The 14,132-nt window shown below is 50.0% G+C and overlaps 1 protein-coding gene across 2 annotated transcripts in view; it reads left to right on the top strand.

Annotated features, from left to right (window-relative positions):
* PGPEP1L (pyroglutamyl-peptidase I like) overlaps positions 1-11,549 on the top strand; it is a 48,092-nt gene extending 36,543 nt beyond the window's left edge. For both annotated transcript variants that reach the window (XM_057723855.1, XM_057723856.1), the window contains 2 exons: positions 930-1,156; positions 11,309-11,549. In XM_057723855.1, coding sequence (XP_057579838.1) covers positions 930-1,156; positions 11,309-11,549 — 468 coding nt within the window. The remainder of the gene's footprint in view (positions 1-929; positions 1,157-11,308) is intronic.
* The last annotated feature ends 2,583 nt before the right edge of the window (positions 11,550-14,132 follow it).

The following is a 14,132-nucleotide window of genomic DNA, read 5'->3' as shown; positions in this document are numbered from 1 at the left end:
TGGTGGAGACCCAGAGCCCGTGAACCTCAAGACCCTGGTTCTAGGGTTAATGGTTGAAGTGTACCCTGCCTTCACATCCCACCAGTAAGGGCCCAGATGATTTTGTAAGGGTCTATTTGTAAAAGTTTAAGGTGAAAGACAGAATAGATCTTGGAAGAAGACTCCGGAGAGACAGGAGGGAAAGAAATGGAAGCTTTATTCCCAGCCTGGACTCAAAGGTAGTTTCCACCAAACAGAGAGGTCCTTGGGTTAGGTCCCAGCCAGGCCCTTGCAGGGCAGGTGGATTGTGACGTGGGCAGAGAGGCAAGGACCTCTGGGGCCTAGGAGGGCAGTTTGAGGGCAGCCCCCACTGGGAGGTGGGAGAGTCCATCACTCCCAGTCTATCTTATCACAACAGAGTTACTATATAGGAAGCTGGTACAAATATTCCCCAAATATGAAGACCAGATGATATTAATAAGACACGCACCACCAAACTATTAAGACAACACCCCAAATGTTTTGATAAAACAATCAGCTATTTTTTCAAAGGGGAAAAATGATCTGCTCAAAAAATTCCAACTATTTTATTAGACTGTTACTAATTTCCTTTATTAGAGTTTCATAAAAGAGCCAGAAGCTTCCACGGAAAGGCCAAGCTTCTCCTGGGACAGTCGTAGATACCAGCTGGACCTCCCAGGGAAAAAGGGAACACGCTACCCTGTAAGAATATTTGGAAATATGAAAGTATTTAAGTTAGACGCTGCATGGGTTTCTATCCAGCTGTTTCTCATTCCAGCCCATTCATCAGGGGAAGCAGGCAGGGGGTGAACCTGGCACGTTTGGGGTGTTGAGGGGTCTTGCACCCCAGAGCTCTCCCTCTGCCCAGTCTGGGGAGCAGAGCGGACCTCAGTTTCCCTAATCTCCGGCCACAACGTGTGTTCACACAGCTCGTTGTGCACGTGGGCGTAGACCCCGCCGCCAAGGCCATCTTTCTGGAACAGCGCGGCAAGAACCGGGGTTACCGCGATGCGGACATCCGGGGCTTCCGGCCGGAGCACGGCGTGTGCCTTCCGGATGGCCCGGAAGTGATCGCTTCAGGGGTCAGCATGAGGGCGGTCTGCAGGCGCGTGGCCGTCGAGGGCGTGGAGGTGGCCTTTTCTGGAGATGCGGGCAGGTGCGTTTTGTCCCTGGGCTCGTCCCGGGAGGAGAAGGAGGGGATGAAGTGGCCTCTGACCAGCCTTACTCCTGTGATGTGGCATCCTGTGCCATCCAGAGGGGTGCGTGGTCACCCTCCCTGCAGGCGGGCTCGTTCTCATCCCGCCCAGGGCTGGTTCCGAGGCCCCCTCCGGCTCACCAGCCTTTGGCGCGCAGCAGAGAAGGAGGGATGGGAGGGGGATGGTGAGAGCCACCCACACTTTGTCGATGCTGTATTTTTGTTTATTGTGGGCCAAGTTGTGAACTAACTGCTCTGCTTTAGCCCAGATGAAGATTAATTTACCTTTGTTTCTGCAGACTCTGACCCCTAGGAGACAATCAGACTTATTTTAGGCTAGTCACTCCTTCCAAAGAGTGAATGAATAAGTGGTTACCGAATGAAGTCTTATGAACCCTGCTCAGGCCCTAGCCTGGCCTCCAAGGGTTCTTTTTCCCCTTGGGTTTGAGCTTTATTCAGTTGCCAAAGAATGGAGAAGCGGGAACTAGACTGACAGAGCAACTTCTCTTGCCACTTGGTGAGAGGAATTTAATTTTAAAGATGGACAAAGGGAGGAGGAGTGAGGCTAATTATGGGGGGGGGGGGGAGGCATATGCCTCAGTCTGCCTGGGAAGGGGCAGGGCTTTTTTGAGGGAGTAGAGTGCCGCTCCTTTTTTTTTATCCTTTTTATGGTCCTTAATGGCAGGTCCTGGCCACCCATAGGTGTGTCTTATTAAGCACATTAAGCTAAGTTAGTAAAATCAACGTGTAATGAGACTGAGGGTCTGTTGGAGGTCAGGTTCCTGGACATCTTGGGCCCAACTGGTACCATCTGTTTTTGTTTGTTTGTAGCTTTCTTTCCTATCTCTGGATCCTGTAACTTAAAGATTTATGTTAACTCCTGCTAAAGGTGGGGGTTGGCAGGTTTTGAGCAAAGACTGGGAGCAGCTCTGGCAATAAAACCCCTGTTTCCATGTTACTGCTTCTCATTCTCGAAGGGCGCTGAAGGACAAAGGTCTGACTTCTGAAGCTGCTTCCTGCTGAACATAAGTGCAGTATTCCCCTGGATCAGAGGAGCAGAACTATTCCTGACTAGCCTAAAATAAGTCTGATTGTCTCTAGGCTGTAGTCCCAGTAGCTTGTACCCTTGTGTTAGTATCATCTGAAATTTGTTGGCTTCAAGCTGTTTACTAAGGAAGTTGACAAGGCAGTTCAGGAGGCAGGGCCCAAAGATGAGCAGGAGAATGATAGCAGTTAGTGGGGCCAGAAATGGAAGAAACCAAGTTAAGCTGGGGAGGCTCTGTTTGACCGTGTTGCAGATGGAGCTCAGATCTGGACCTTGTGTGTTATATCTGTGTAAGCACTGAGCTTGCTCATATGTCTCTTTTACGTTGCCCTCAACCTGACCAGAGTTATTGACATACGTGCAGCTGGTTTTATGAATAACTGCTCAGAGTTCCCCTTGCTCCGGTAGGAGATAGTCAAGAGCTAGCCTGGTGTCGAGAACAACATCTGCTAGTGGTCCAGAGAAGTGTGGGGTCCTTGTAAGGCATCCCCCGTATTTTTAGAGAAGCCCTTAAAGGCCTGGATGAGATTTTGTAGAGTGATTTCATGGTATGGGAACCCTCCCCAGGGGACTGCTAGTCTGAGAGTGGTCCCTACTCCTGCCAGAATGAGTCCTATTGCCCTTTTATCTCGGGGCAGGGTGGTGTTATGAATGGTTTTACCTAGGTTCCGAGAACTTAGCTGACCTACTATGCAGTGTCCCCCAAATTGGGCATTATCTAAACAAGGATGGGCTAGAGCCCAACGCAGAGAAGGGAAGGAAGAGTTGGGGTTGTTCTGATGGGGCAATTTGTTTATTCTCGGGCCACAAAGGAACAGGTACCCAGGGGGAGCTTATGTTCTGGGGAGATGAACCCCTCCATAAGAGGGGGTTCCCTTGCCATGTGGGGAGAGAGGGCCACCTACATGGCAGGGGTCACTGAGGGATTCTTTTCCCCAGGCCTTAGGAGGGCCATATACTAAACACCAGACAACTGGCATTTCCCCTCCCCAATAAATACATCTCCCACCTGGTCCATGTGTGTATTCAAGTTGGTGCAGAGGGCACCAACGGGTGAGATTTCCATAGGAGTCAATCCCAGGGCACTTAAATTGTGGGCGATGGAAGAAGCAGTGATCAGCGGCCAGAGCAACCCTAGGGTGTTATTGCAGGTTCCTCCCTTTCATAAGGGCATTTCACAGGGACAGTGGCAGCAAGACCATCAGAGCAATGACACTTTAGAGTGAGGGCTTTGTATTCATTAGAGGGAATCTAAGCAGGGAAGCGGCGTTAGGGATGGGACATGAACTTCAAGAGGGGTACGTTTAGCAGACCCGTTAGTCAAGGTGAGAGTGAGGTGGTCATTCTTAGGGATGAAACGTAAAACCTTTAATCCATAGGTGTCACTTTGAGAGTGGGGGGTGACAGATCCAGCACTGGTATAGATGTTGTCCACAGGCTATAATCCTCCAGAAATTTACTATTGCATTGAATTTCCTTACTGTGCGGATGATTGTAAGAGAGAGAAGATAAGAAAGAAGAGATAATAATAGTCACTCATCCTGCTTCCAAAGTTAATATCCCCTATATCTGGCATGGACAGAGGAGATGCTTGCCAGAGGGAGGGGGTTTGGCAGAACAGCAGAAGCCAAGTAAGGCAATAGCAGTGACAAGGCCAACTGCTAAACCTGTCTGCCACACTACTTATCTATTGGTAAGGTGGTCCTTTTGCAAAGTAACTTAAGGGCTGTGACAGGTTCACAGGTGTATTGAGTGGGTGGCTCAGTAACTTCTTCCTCGGCTGTAGGTGCTGTCTTCACTCTGGCATGGGGGGCCCAGAGTCATGCCCTGCAGTTGTCAGGCTGAATGACGAGTGGGTCAAGATTACAAGATAAGGTCCTGTCCACTTGGGGTCTAATTGGTCTTGTGGATTTCCAGCCTTCCAGGTTTTCAAATAAACCCAATCCCCGGGGAACAAAGAACGTAAAACCATGTCAGAAGGGGAAGGCAGTTCCTGATTCCCACGGGCGTGTAAAGCTTTATCTCCCCTCTCGGGAAGGCATATTTCTGTTGGCCCATGTCCCTAAGGGTGGTTTTGTGGCCATGTCCTTCAGGAATGGGCCTCCTGTACGTGATCTCTTATGGACTTAACCTGCGCCTTCCTTTAGGGGCTAACTGCATTCTCGAAAGTGCTGTGGGGAGAAGGGAGATCCAAGGTTGACGAGTCTCTTGACATAGTTTGGCTAAATTTATTTTGAGAGTTTGATTTGTTCTTTTTACTTTTCCTGAGGATTGTGGTCTCTAAGAGGAGGGTAAACTCCATTTAATTCCTGGGCTCTAGAGACTTCCTTAGTAATTTGATAAACAAAGGCGGGCCCGTTGTCACTTAGAATGGATTTAGGGAGCCCAAACTGAGGGATTATTTCCTCGAGCAGGGCCTTAGAGATCTCCAAGGTAGTCCTGGTTCCGGTCGGGGATGCCTCCATCCAGCCGGAGGTGTCAGTCAAAACCAGCAAATATCTACACATGTCCTTGTGCCCCAGGGCACTCCTGTAAAACCAGTTTGCCAGTCTTGCCCTGGATATATGCCTCTATCCTGGGTGGGGGTCACCTCCTTGACCTTGGTTGGTGGGGGGCAGGGAGTGAGAGTGAGGGTTATTCTGGAGACAGAGCAAGCTTCAACCACCTGTTTAAGGAGACTTCAGAAATTGGGAGTAGTCGTGGACTTGCTGAGACGTTGATGGAGGGCCTGCTGCGCTTCACGTGTGCTCTGGTGCGCTTCCTGGCTGGCTCGGCGTGCAGTAGCTGACGGGAAGGCCAGCTGCCCAGGATGGTTAACCATCCATGCCAGATATCCTGGGCTTTTAAAATAGCCCCATCTCAAAGCCTCTTCTCTTTCTTCCAGGGTGTATATGGAAGTATAAGAGTTAGGATCCGGGGGTGCCAGTAGGAGTGACATTTGAAGTCTGTCCCCACCCTCTGTTGCTTGTTTAGCTGCCATATCTGCTCTGTTATTTCCTCTTATTATTTTCACTTCTCCCTTTTGGTGGCCTCTACAGTGATACAGGCTGTACTCTTTGGCAAGAGTATAGCCTCCAGCAGCCTCATAATTCACCCCCCCCCCGCCAATTTTTAATCTGTTTTTTAATCCCTGAGGTCAGCATTCCCCTCTCCCAGATGGCCCCATGGACGTGTAGGATTGGATAGGCATATTTAGAGTTAGTGTAGATATTGACAACTTTCCCTTTCCCCAGTTCCAGTGCTCTGCTTAGGGCAATTAACTCAGCCCTCTGAGCAGAGCAGCCAGAGGGCAAAGCTTTAGCTTCCAGCACTTCAGTGATGGAAACCACCGTGGAGCCTGCCTTTTGCTTTCCGTCTTTCATAAAGCAGCTCCCATCAATGAACCATTCCCATCCTGCATTCCCTGTAGGGGGCTCTCTAAGTGAGGCCTGCTGGGGTAAACCTGCTCCGTAACTGTCTCACAATCACGAGTTGATTTGGGACCCGTCTGAGGGAGCAAGGAGGCAGGGCCTCAGAGTCACAGGTTGTCTAGAAGCATGGCTTGGACTTGGAAGGTTTGACCAGGGGGTAACCAATCTGCCCCCCTTCCCTTTCGGAGGTGGGGTCCAGATGGTCAAGGGCTGTCCAAAAGTTAATTTGTTAGCCTCTTTGAGAAGCTGAGAGGTAGTGGCTGCAGCCCGTAAGCATGTGGCTATCCTTTAGCAACGTGGTCCATTTTAGAAAAATAGGCTACAACCTGAGTGAGAGGTCCGCGTTTTTGTGTAAGCAACTCCAAGGCAGTTTCTCCTCTCTCGTGGACATATAGATGGACGTGGTGGCTCAGTTCGAGTAAAGCTAACACAGGGATTCTCATGCGATGATTTTGCAGTTCCAGGGATGCCCAGTCACAATCAGGGATCTGCTCAAAACGGTCAAGGTCCTTCTCTTTTAACTGTTCACATGAAGGCTTAGCAATTAAGGCAGAATTGGGGGTCCACATATGGCAGAACCCAGGCCTCCCCAGGAAACCCTCGACCTGTTTTCCCGTACTTGGGGTGCCATCTGGTAAATCAATTCTTCCCTCTCCTTAGATAGTGCCCTGTGCCCCCTTTCTATTATTAAATCCTAAGTGTTCTGCCCACTGGAGGGAGATTTGGGCTTTTTCCTTTGAAACTTTATATCCTCTCTTGGCCAGATGATTTAAGGCGTTAGCTGTGTTATGGTCGAAAAGCTCTTTGGTGGGGCCGCGAGTAGAATGTCATCCATATATTGAAGTATAGTCCCCTGTTCTAACTCAAGGTCACTAAGATCCTCAGTTAAAACCTTTTTGAAGAGGGTGGGGGAGTTTTTGAATCCCCAGGGGCAGAACCATCGAGCCCTAGTGTTGTTTTCTCCTGCTGCCAGATCCTGCCATTCAAATGCAGAAATGTATTGAGATTACAGAGCTAAGGGCACACTGTAAAAGAAGGTGTCTTTTAAATCTAGCACTGAATACCAAAGCCTTTCAGGGTTTAGGGTAGAGAGTAAGGGGTAGGGATTTGGCACCACTGGGTGAATTTCCTCCACAGCTTCGTTTATAGCGTGGAGGTCCTGAATTAGCAGGTGTCAACTGGGTTTTTTCGTTTTTTGTTTGTTTGGTTTTTGCTGGCAGAATAGGAGTGTTGCAAGGGAACCGGCAGGGTCCAGAAGCCCTTGTTTGAGTGGACTTTTTATTATCGGCTTGGTGCCCACTAGGGCTTCTTTACTTAATGGCTGTTGTTTTCTATCTGGGTGATGGTAGTCAGGTGGCACCCTCCTGGCTCGGCCCCTGGTGTCCAGGGCCAATGCTGAGGGGTTAATCCCCTCAAGGTTAATGGTTCCATTGTTCTTGGCAGAGGGTGGTGTTATGAGGACTACAGAATGGAAGAGAATCTTAGGTATTTTGATGGTACGTTTTGTGTCCCTGAGAGAACTTGTGGCTGCCACTCTGTATAGTAAATCTCTTCCTGTTAGAGGAACTGGGCATTCCAGGACATGTAGGAAAGAGTGAGATAACATTTTTCCTTCCAGATCACACTCAGGGGCTCTATAAAGTTGCGTTCCTGTGGCTTCCCTTTCACCCTCGTTATCTTGCATTTTATCTCTGGTCATTTTGCCTCGTTGGGTGTTCAAGACGGAGTAGGTGGCCCCCGTGTTGAGTGAAAAGTCAGCCTTTTTACCCCCCACAGTCAGGGTCAGCCTAGGCTTCTTGGAGGTAATTTCCAGGGCACGCCGAGGAGCCCCTGGGCCCTTCAGTCCTCTTCTTTTATGCGTGCGACCACCGAGGACGAGCCAGAACACGGTGGTCCCCTCAGTCTCCTTCCGAGACACTCGCGGCATTCCTCCTGCCCTGGCCTCCCTCCACACAGTGTGCACGCTGAGGTTAAGCCCTTCTCTCCACCGTGGGCGTGCTCTTCGAAATCCCAGGCAACTCGTTCATGTTACAGGGTCTCTTGGCGGGGGGCGGGGGATGGTGTCATCCCTTGGAGGTCCATTAACCCTGAATTGCTAAAGCCAGAGAACTGGCGGTTCCTTGGCTCGTTTATCTTCCTTTGCATCTGCCTCCAGATCCCGGTTGTGAAACACCGGAAATGCTGACTCCACTGGCCGGGAAGTGGGCGTGGTGGGCCCTCTCTCCAACTTAAAATTTTCTCCTAATGTCTGGGACACTCTGGGAAATTAAATGATAACTTAAGAAGTGGCCTGCGCTTCCACTCACCCAGGATGACTAGGAGATTGGGATCGCCATATATACATTACCAATAAGAAAAAAAGTATCGAATTGTACACCTAAAAAAGAAGAAAAGAATGTCCTGCCCTTCCACGGACTCCGGGTTTATGTTTGTGTACGCTGGGAGCCACTCCCTTAGGCGCTCATCCCTTAGGCGCTCATCCCTTAGGCGCTCAAGGAAAGCTGAGAGATTTTCCTTCAGTCCTTGGATGACTCCTTGAACCCTACTCCAATCTGTGCGTTTCTTCCCCGGTGATTGACTGCCCTTAAGAACCAAATTCCTGGGATGTGTGAGGTGCTGCTGCCCATTTCCCTCTAGATGGCCCCACCCAGGGTCCACATGGGCACAGCCTAGATTCCAGGCTGGTTACAGCACGCCCTGCGTTACTCTGACTGGTCTTTATCAGCTTCCTCCCTCAATTATAATCAGTAACGTTTCTTCCCCAGAGGATAAGATGTGTAGGAGGGTTTGGATATCCACACAAATGAGTGTGGAATATGCCCCAGGCTGAATTAAGGACTCCTCCGGGGTCGTCTCTTAAACCCTTGGATGGATACTTTCAGTTCTATAGATCTGAGGCAGAGAGGGTACGTGCACAGTGGTCAGCTCGCCCTTGCCACTGGGGACCTCCTGCAGAGGGAAGAGCGTATTGGTTCCAGAGGGCTGGTACTCAGTGCTGCTGCAGGTGTGCCTTGGGCTAGTTCCCAGGGAGGGGGTACCGCGAGATGAGGTGAAAGGGTCGGGAGGGGGTCCACCCATTGGGAGGAAGGGGGGCCCCAGGTAGGGAGGTGGTGAATTTGAGAGAGTGGAGGGTATCCGCGATTCAGGAGAGGTAGGGGTAGATGTAGATGACTCAGGACCCTCTGGTGAACTGTTGGAAGTGGGGGGCAGCTACCCTTGGCCGGCGGAGGACGTCAAGAGGATCCTCAGGCTCAGGTTCCAGTTCCAGGAAAGAGAAATTTGAATCAGCCTTGCATTTTTTTTCCAGAGGCCCTTTTTTCGGCTAAGTGCCATGGAAACTTGGACATAGGGGATCTCATCCCATTTTTTTTTTTTAACTCTGGCAATAGAGGTCTAATTTAAAAATAGTATTATAATTTAGAGAGTCGTTAGCTGGCTGACTTTCTCCATCTGCCAGTTGATATTGGGGCCACGCAGTGGTACAAAAGAGAATAAGCTGTCTCCTGGTGAGTGGGTGCTACTCAAAACGTTTCCAGTCATGGAGAATGCACCCTAGCAGCGTTCACCGGGGCAGAGGCTTGGTTACCTATACTGGGGAGTCATTCTTTCTAGTCTGTTTCCAGCTTCCCAGTGGCCTCTTCCTAGGGTAGGTGGCTATGCAGATCCCACAAGACCGGCCCACACCAGCTGGTTTAGGAGCTCTAACTGAAACCTGAACCAGTCTTCGCAGGGGCTGGAAGGGGAGACACGGTCCAAGAGGGCATTAGTTATAAAGCCTCTCGTAAGTCAGTTACTAGACATCCCAGATGCACTGTGGGGCTGCAGGAGGTACAGCAAGCAGTCCCCAGACACAGGTGGAAGGGGCAGTGGGAAAGAAGAGTTCTCTAATCCGATACATGGCTCAGATGAAGAGCCTCTCCAGAAGGCAAGGAGGCTTGTTCACAAAGCCTGTGTCCCTGCTTGGTTACAGGTCATCGGGCAGGGAGGCCAGATGCCCACTGGCATGTGTCCAGTTCTCTATACTCTCAGCTACAAGGACCCAAGGACTTTGGATGATTTGGGCGTCCTTTTCTTCCCTCCCCAACCAGGCAAAGTGATTTTCCTGAAATCTGATGAAAATACGATTTTTTAAGGGTTCATATCTCAGAGGATGGATCCTTAGGGATCTGTGATGGAGGGTAGTGGGGCAGGACCTACCCAACAGGGCCACATACCCTGCCCTGGGATGGCAACTTAGGGCAAGATGATCCAACGCAAAAGATGTGCTCTCGGATTGTTGACTGTACCTCGGAGGTGGGGACACTGTCGGGGCTGGGCTGTGAATGTCGTACAGCGTGCCTGCTTACACGGACGTTTGCTCCTGGTTGGCAGGCGGCCTAGTGCTCCTCTACCCTGGTCCATGACCAACGTATCCTTTTTGCTGGCAGGCACATTGTGGCCTTCAAGTGCTCAACCCGGGCCCACCATTGTGGCACCTATTTCCAGGATCATTAGGACAAACAAAACCACGAAGAACAGAGATTGAGCTTCATTCATATCAAGAAGAGACTAGGGCTTACGTCACACACACAAAACAAAGAGATGGTCTGTACCTGGGGAGCGCATCACGCGATCCTCGGCTGCTTTTCAGTCTCAGGTTTAATTTAGTAGCCCAGCTGGCCCAGACGTCGAGAATGGGGGCAGGTGGCGGAGTTCTTTAGCCAGCTGTGTTGGCCCTGGGTCCGCGAGTAACCCCGAGTTAATGGACAGAATGCACCCCTTGTTGGGCGCCAGAATTTGTTACCAAATCAAGTTTTGTGGACCCTGCTCCAACACCAGCCCAGCAGAGGTTCTCTGCCTCAGAGGGAGAGGGTTCTGTCTCCCGCTTGGGTTCAAGCTTTATTCAGCAGTCAGAGAATGGAGAAGCGGGAACGAAAAGTTCACAGATATACTTAACACCCACTTGGGGAGAGGGATTTCATTTCAAAGATACAGACAAAGGGAGGAGGGAGGCCGGTGATGGGGAGGCGTAGGCATGAGTCTGCCTGGGAAGGGGCAGGGCTTTTTCAGGGCAGTGGAGTGCCGCCTCCCTTTTAATCCTTTTTTGGTTCTTAATGTCTGGTCATTGGTAGCCAGTAGGTGTGTCATTTAATAAGCTCATTTAGAAAAAGCAACATATAATGAGACCCAGGGTCTCTTGGAGGTCAGGTTTGTGGCCCTCTTGGTCCCAGCTGGTCCCATCTAGTTTTTTTGTTTGTCTGTGGCTTCCTTTCTTATCTCTGGATCCTTTAACTTAAAGATTTATGTGAACCCCTGCTAAAGGCGGGGGTTGGAGGGTTGTGAGCAAAGACCTGGAGCAGCTGTGACAACAAAATGACTCCATGCAGACGTGAATGAGAAGGGCTCGTGGGGTTGGGGGAAGGATGTTTTGGTCTAGGTGGTTGAAAATCTGGTCCCTTCCCGGGTTCAGCCACTTGCTGGGTGTGAGGCCAAGAGCCAGTCTCTCCACGTCTCATTCCCAGCAGCGCGTTCCTTCAGAGGCAGAGGAACAAAACCCGGGTTTCCCTGGGTGACAGGTCTCCCTCGTGCTCTGGGGCTGCTGCGTTGTCGCTTCTGCTTACATTTCACTGAGGGTAGAGGCTGGTCCAAGGAGTAACTTGGCGTTTTGTGTGGTTGTAGGTATGTCTGTGATTACACCTACTACCTGTCTTTACACCGTGGAAATGGGTGCGCGGCGCTCATCCATGTCCCTCCACTGTCTCCTTGGCTCCCGGCCAGCCTGCTGGGAAAGGCTCTGCAAGTGATCATCCAGGGAATGCTGGAGGAGACTGAGAAAGCCCGGGCTCAAAGCCTGATGCCCAGGAAACTCAGCCTTTGCGATTCCAGCCAGGGGAAACCAACTGGGGGACTTCTCCTTTAGAGAAAATTAAATGTTGCAATCCTGTGTGTGGAGTTCAGCTGTGCTTTGAGAGGCTTTTTAAAACTTGCTTGTAAAACAGTTTACACAGAGGAAAAAAGGTCTGAATGAGCCCAACGGAATCACAAAGGGTTATTTTATTGTCAGAAGAAAGACGAACACTCTGAAAAGCAGACATTTCACGAGGGATTAACTAGCTTCAGTTATGGTTTCCCTGACACTAAAATGAAATGCTAGTAATTTTTTTTCCCTCCTAAAAGTCTGTGCAGCGGGCCTGTGTGATCCTGCCCCGCGTGTTGGGACCCCAGACCTGTTCTGCGGGGCCCTGCATGGGTGGCATGAGCTGTGGCTGGCTGAGCTTGGGGAGCACGGGTGCAGCTGCCACTTCGGCGCCCCCTCTGGGCCTTGGAACTTGTGCATCCAGGCCTGTGGGCAGCTTCTGGGCCACTGGGTCTCTAGAGTTTGGCTTTTTCTTTTTTAACTTTATTTAAAAATTGTCATAAAATACACATCACATAAAACTTACCACTTTAACCATTTTTAAGTGTTCAGTGGCATTATGTACATTCGCTTGTTGTGCAACCATCACCACCATCTGTCTCCAGAATTTTCTCATTCTCCCAAAGTGAAGCCCTGTACCCACGAAACAGCATCTCCACCCCCTCCCCCCAGCCCCCGGCATCTATTATTCTACCCTCCATCTCTGAATTTGACTATTCGAGGGACCTCATGTGAATGGAATCTTTGTCCTTTTGTGGCTGGCTTATTTCACTGAGCATAATGTCGTCAAGGTTCATCCATGCTGTGGCACGTGTCAGAATTTCCTTCCTTTAAGGCTGAATGGTATTGCATTGTATGTATAGAGTACATTTTGTTTGTCCACTCATCTTTTGATGGACACTGGGTTGCATCTAGCTTTTGGTTACTGTGAATACTGCTACTATGAACACTGGTGTGCAAATATCTATTAGAATCTTGGTTTCGTGTGTGTTTGCATGTGTGTTGCTGAATCATAAGGTAATTCTGTGTTTACTTTTTTGGAGGAGCTGCTATACTGCCTTCCGTGGCAGCTGTATCACTTTACATTCCCCCAGTAGTGTTTGGTCCTAAAGCAAAGGTTAATAGCTGTGTTTAGCTTCTCTGCCATGCTCAGTATTATCCCTACCTTTTAAGAAACCGGACCTCCCCTTTTCAACTTTCATTTTGCCTTCATGACACTGTGCCAAGCTGCTCACAACAAGGTTTTACTTGCCCGGTGTTTTCTGGGGGCAAATTTCCATTGGGAACTCCATTAGCAACATTATTTTTTGGAGGAAGAGCTTGAAGGTAGCTAAGCTCTGGGGAAATTGCTTGTTATGTTGGTGTGCTCACAACCATTATTTTCCATAAAAATTATCATCACTAGCTCCCAGATTTATTCACTGTAAGAAAAAGCAGCTGCACTTTATAACGAACTGGGCAAAGGAACTCGCTTTACCATGAGCCCTCCAGCACACTTGTGCATTTGTAATAGACTTTACAGGACCCCTTTGCAAATGAAACTGGCTCACTTGACATAAAGCAGATCAAAGTCCTACTGTAGCAAATCAAAGGCAGCAAGTGGGCTGGGATGGTCTGACCAGCAAGCATAGGTCCAGCTGCATGGCTGTTAATGTGGAGAGCCTTCTGTCGTTGTAGGCAAACACCTGCTAACCAGAGCCCTGGATGCACCCCCTGCTGTACCTTCTGTCCCGAGATGGTGGCAAGCAGGCGTCCCTGGGATCCAGTTCCAGTGTTATTTCAGATTGTAAAATGCGTATGGCTTGGCACCAAGCAAACTCTTAGATGTTATCCAGTTGGAAGCCCAGAGCTCCCTCTTGCTGAACATCCCTGTCATCTCCCCCTTGTGGCTCCAAGGTTCTTTAGGGAGAACTCCAGAGGCCCATTCCCATCCTGCTCTAAGTGCCCTGCCATCCCCTGCCAATACACACTGGGCTCTGTTTAGCTATGGCTGACACGCAGCAGTTCTGAGACGGCTTGAAAGCTGACACAGCTTCAAAAGGCTGAGCCGTGGGTTGGTCATTTAATACCGGGGCGGGGAGAGGTCTTGGATATGTCTGCGTGTTTGGTTTGCATAGTTGTGACGATCTGGTGAGAGAATGGATGTGAACGTCCATCAGTGATGAGAGAACACTTTACTGAATGTGAGCTTGTAGCTGGACCTGTGAGGGTAAATGTGGACATAACCCTGCTGGATTGTGGGCTTTAAGACCCAGCATTTTCATCCTCAGAAGCAACTACAGCCTGGATGGACGGCATTCCCACCCGGGAACGTGGGAATCCTACTGGGCTCGTGTCTGCCCCCAGAGCCCAGACACCCACCCGAGCCTCGAAAGTGAGCCTGCATCAGCCATCAGTCTAGTGGGGGTCCCCTGAGTGCCAGGCACTCTGTGACAGTGGTAAGCAAAGCCCTGGGGCGACACCAAGCTTGAGAGTCCCCTTCTTCTTGTTTTCAGGTCCAAGTACTTGAGACTCACCAGGTCTTAAATAAGCATGGCCTTTCACTTACTTCTGCTGCCTACACCTTGCTGTTTACCCGTTTGTCCA

This window comes from Hippopotamus amphibius, chromosome 2 (genome assembly GCF_030028045.1).
Source record: "Hippopotamus amphibius kiboko isolate mHipAmp2 chromosome 2, mHipAmp2.hap2, whole genome shotgun sequence".
NCBI classification, from domain to species: Eukaryota; Metazoa; Chordata; class Mammalia; order Artiodactyla; family Hippopotamidae; genus Hippopotamus; species Hippopotamus amphibius.
The sequence above is the reverse complement of the archived record's forward strand: the minus strand, read 5'-3'. Positions and strand labels throughout refer to the sequence as shown.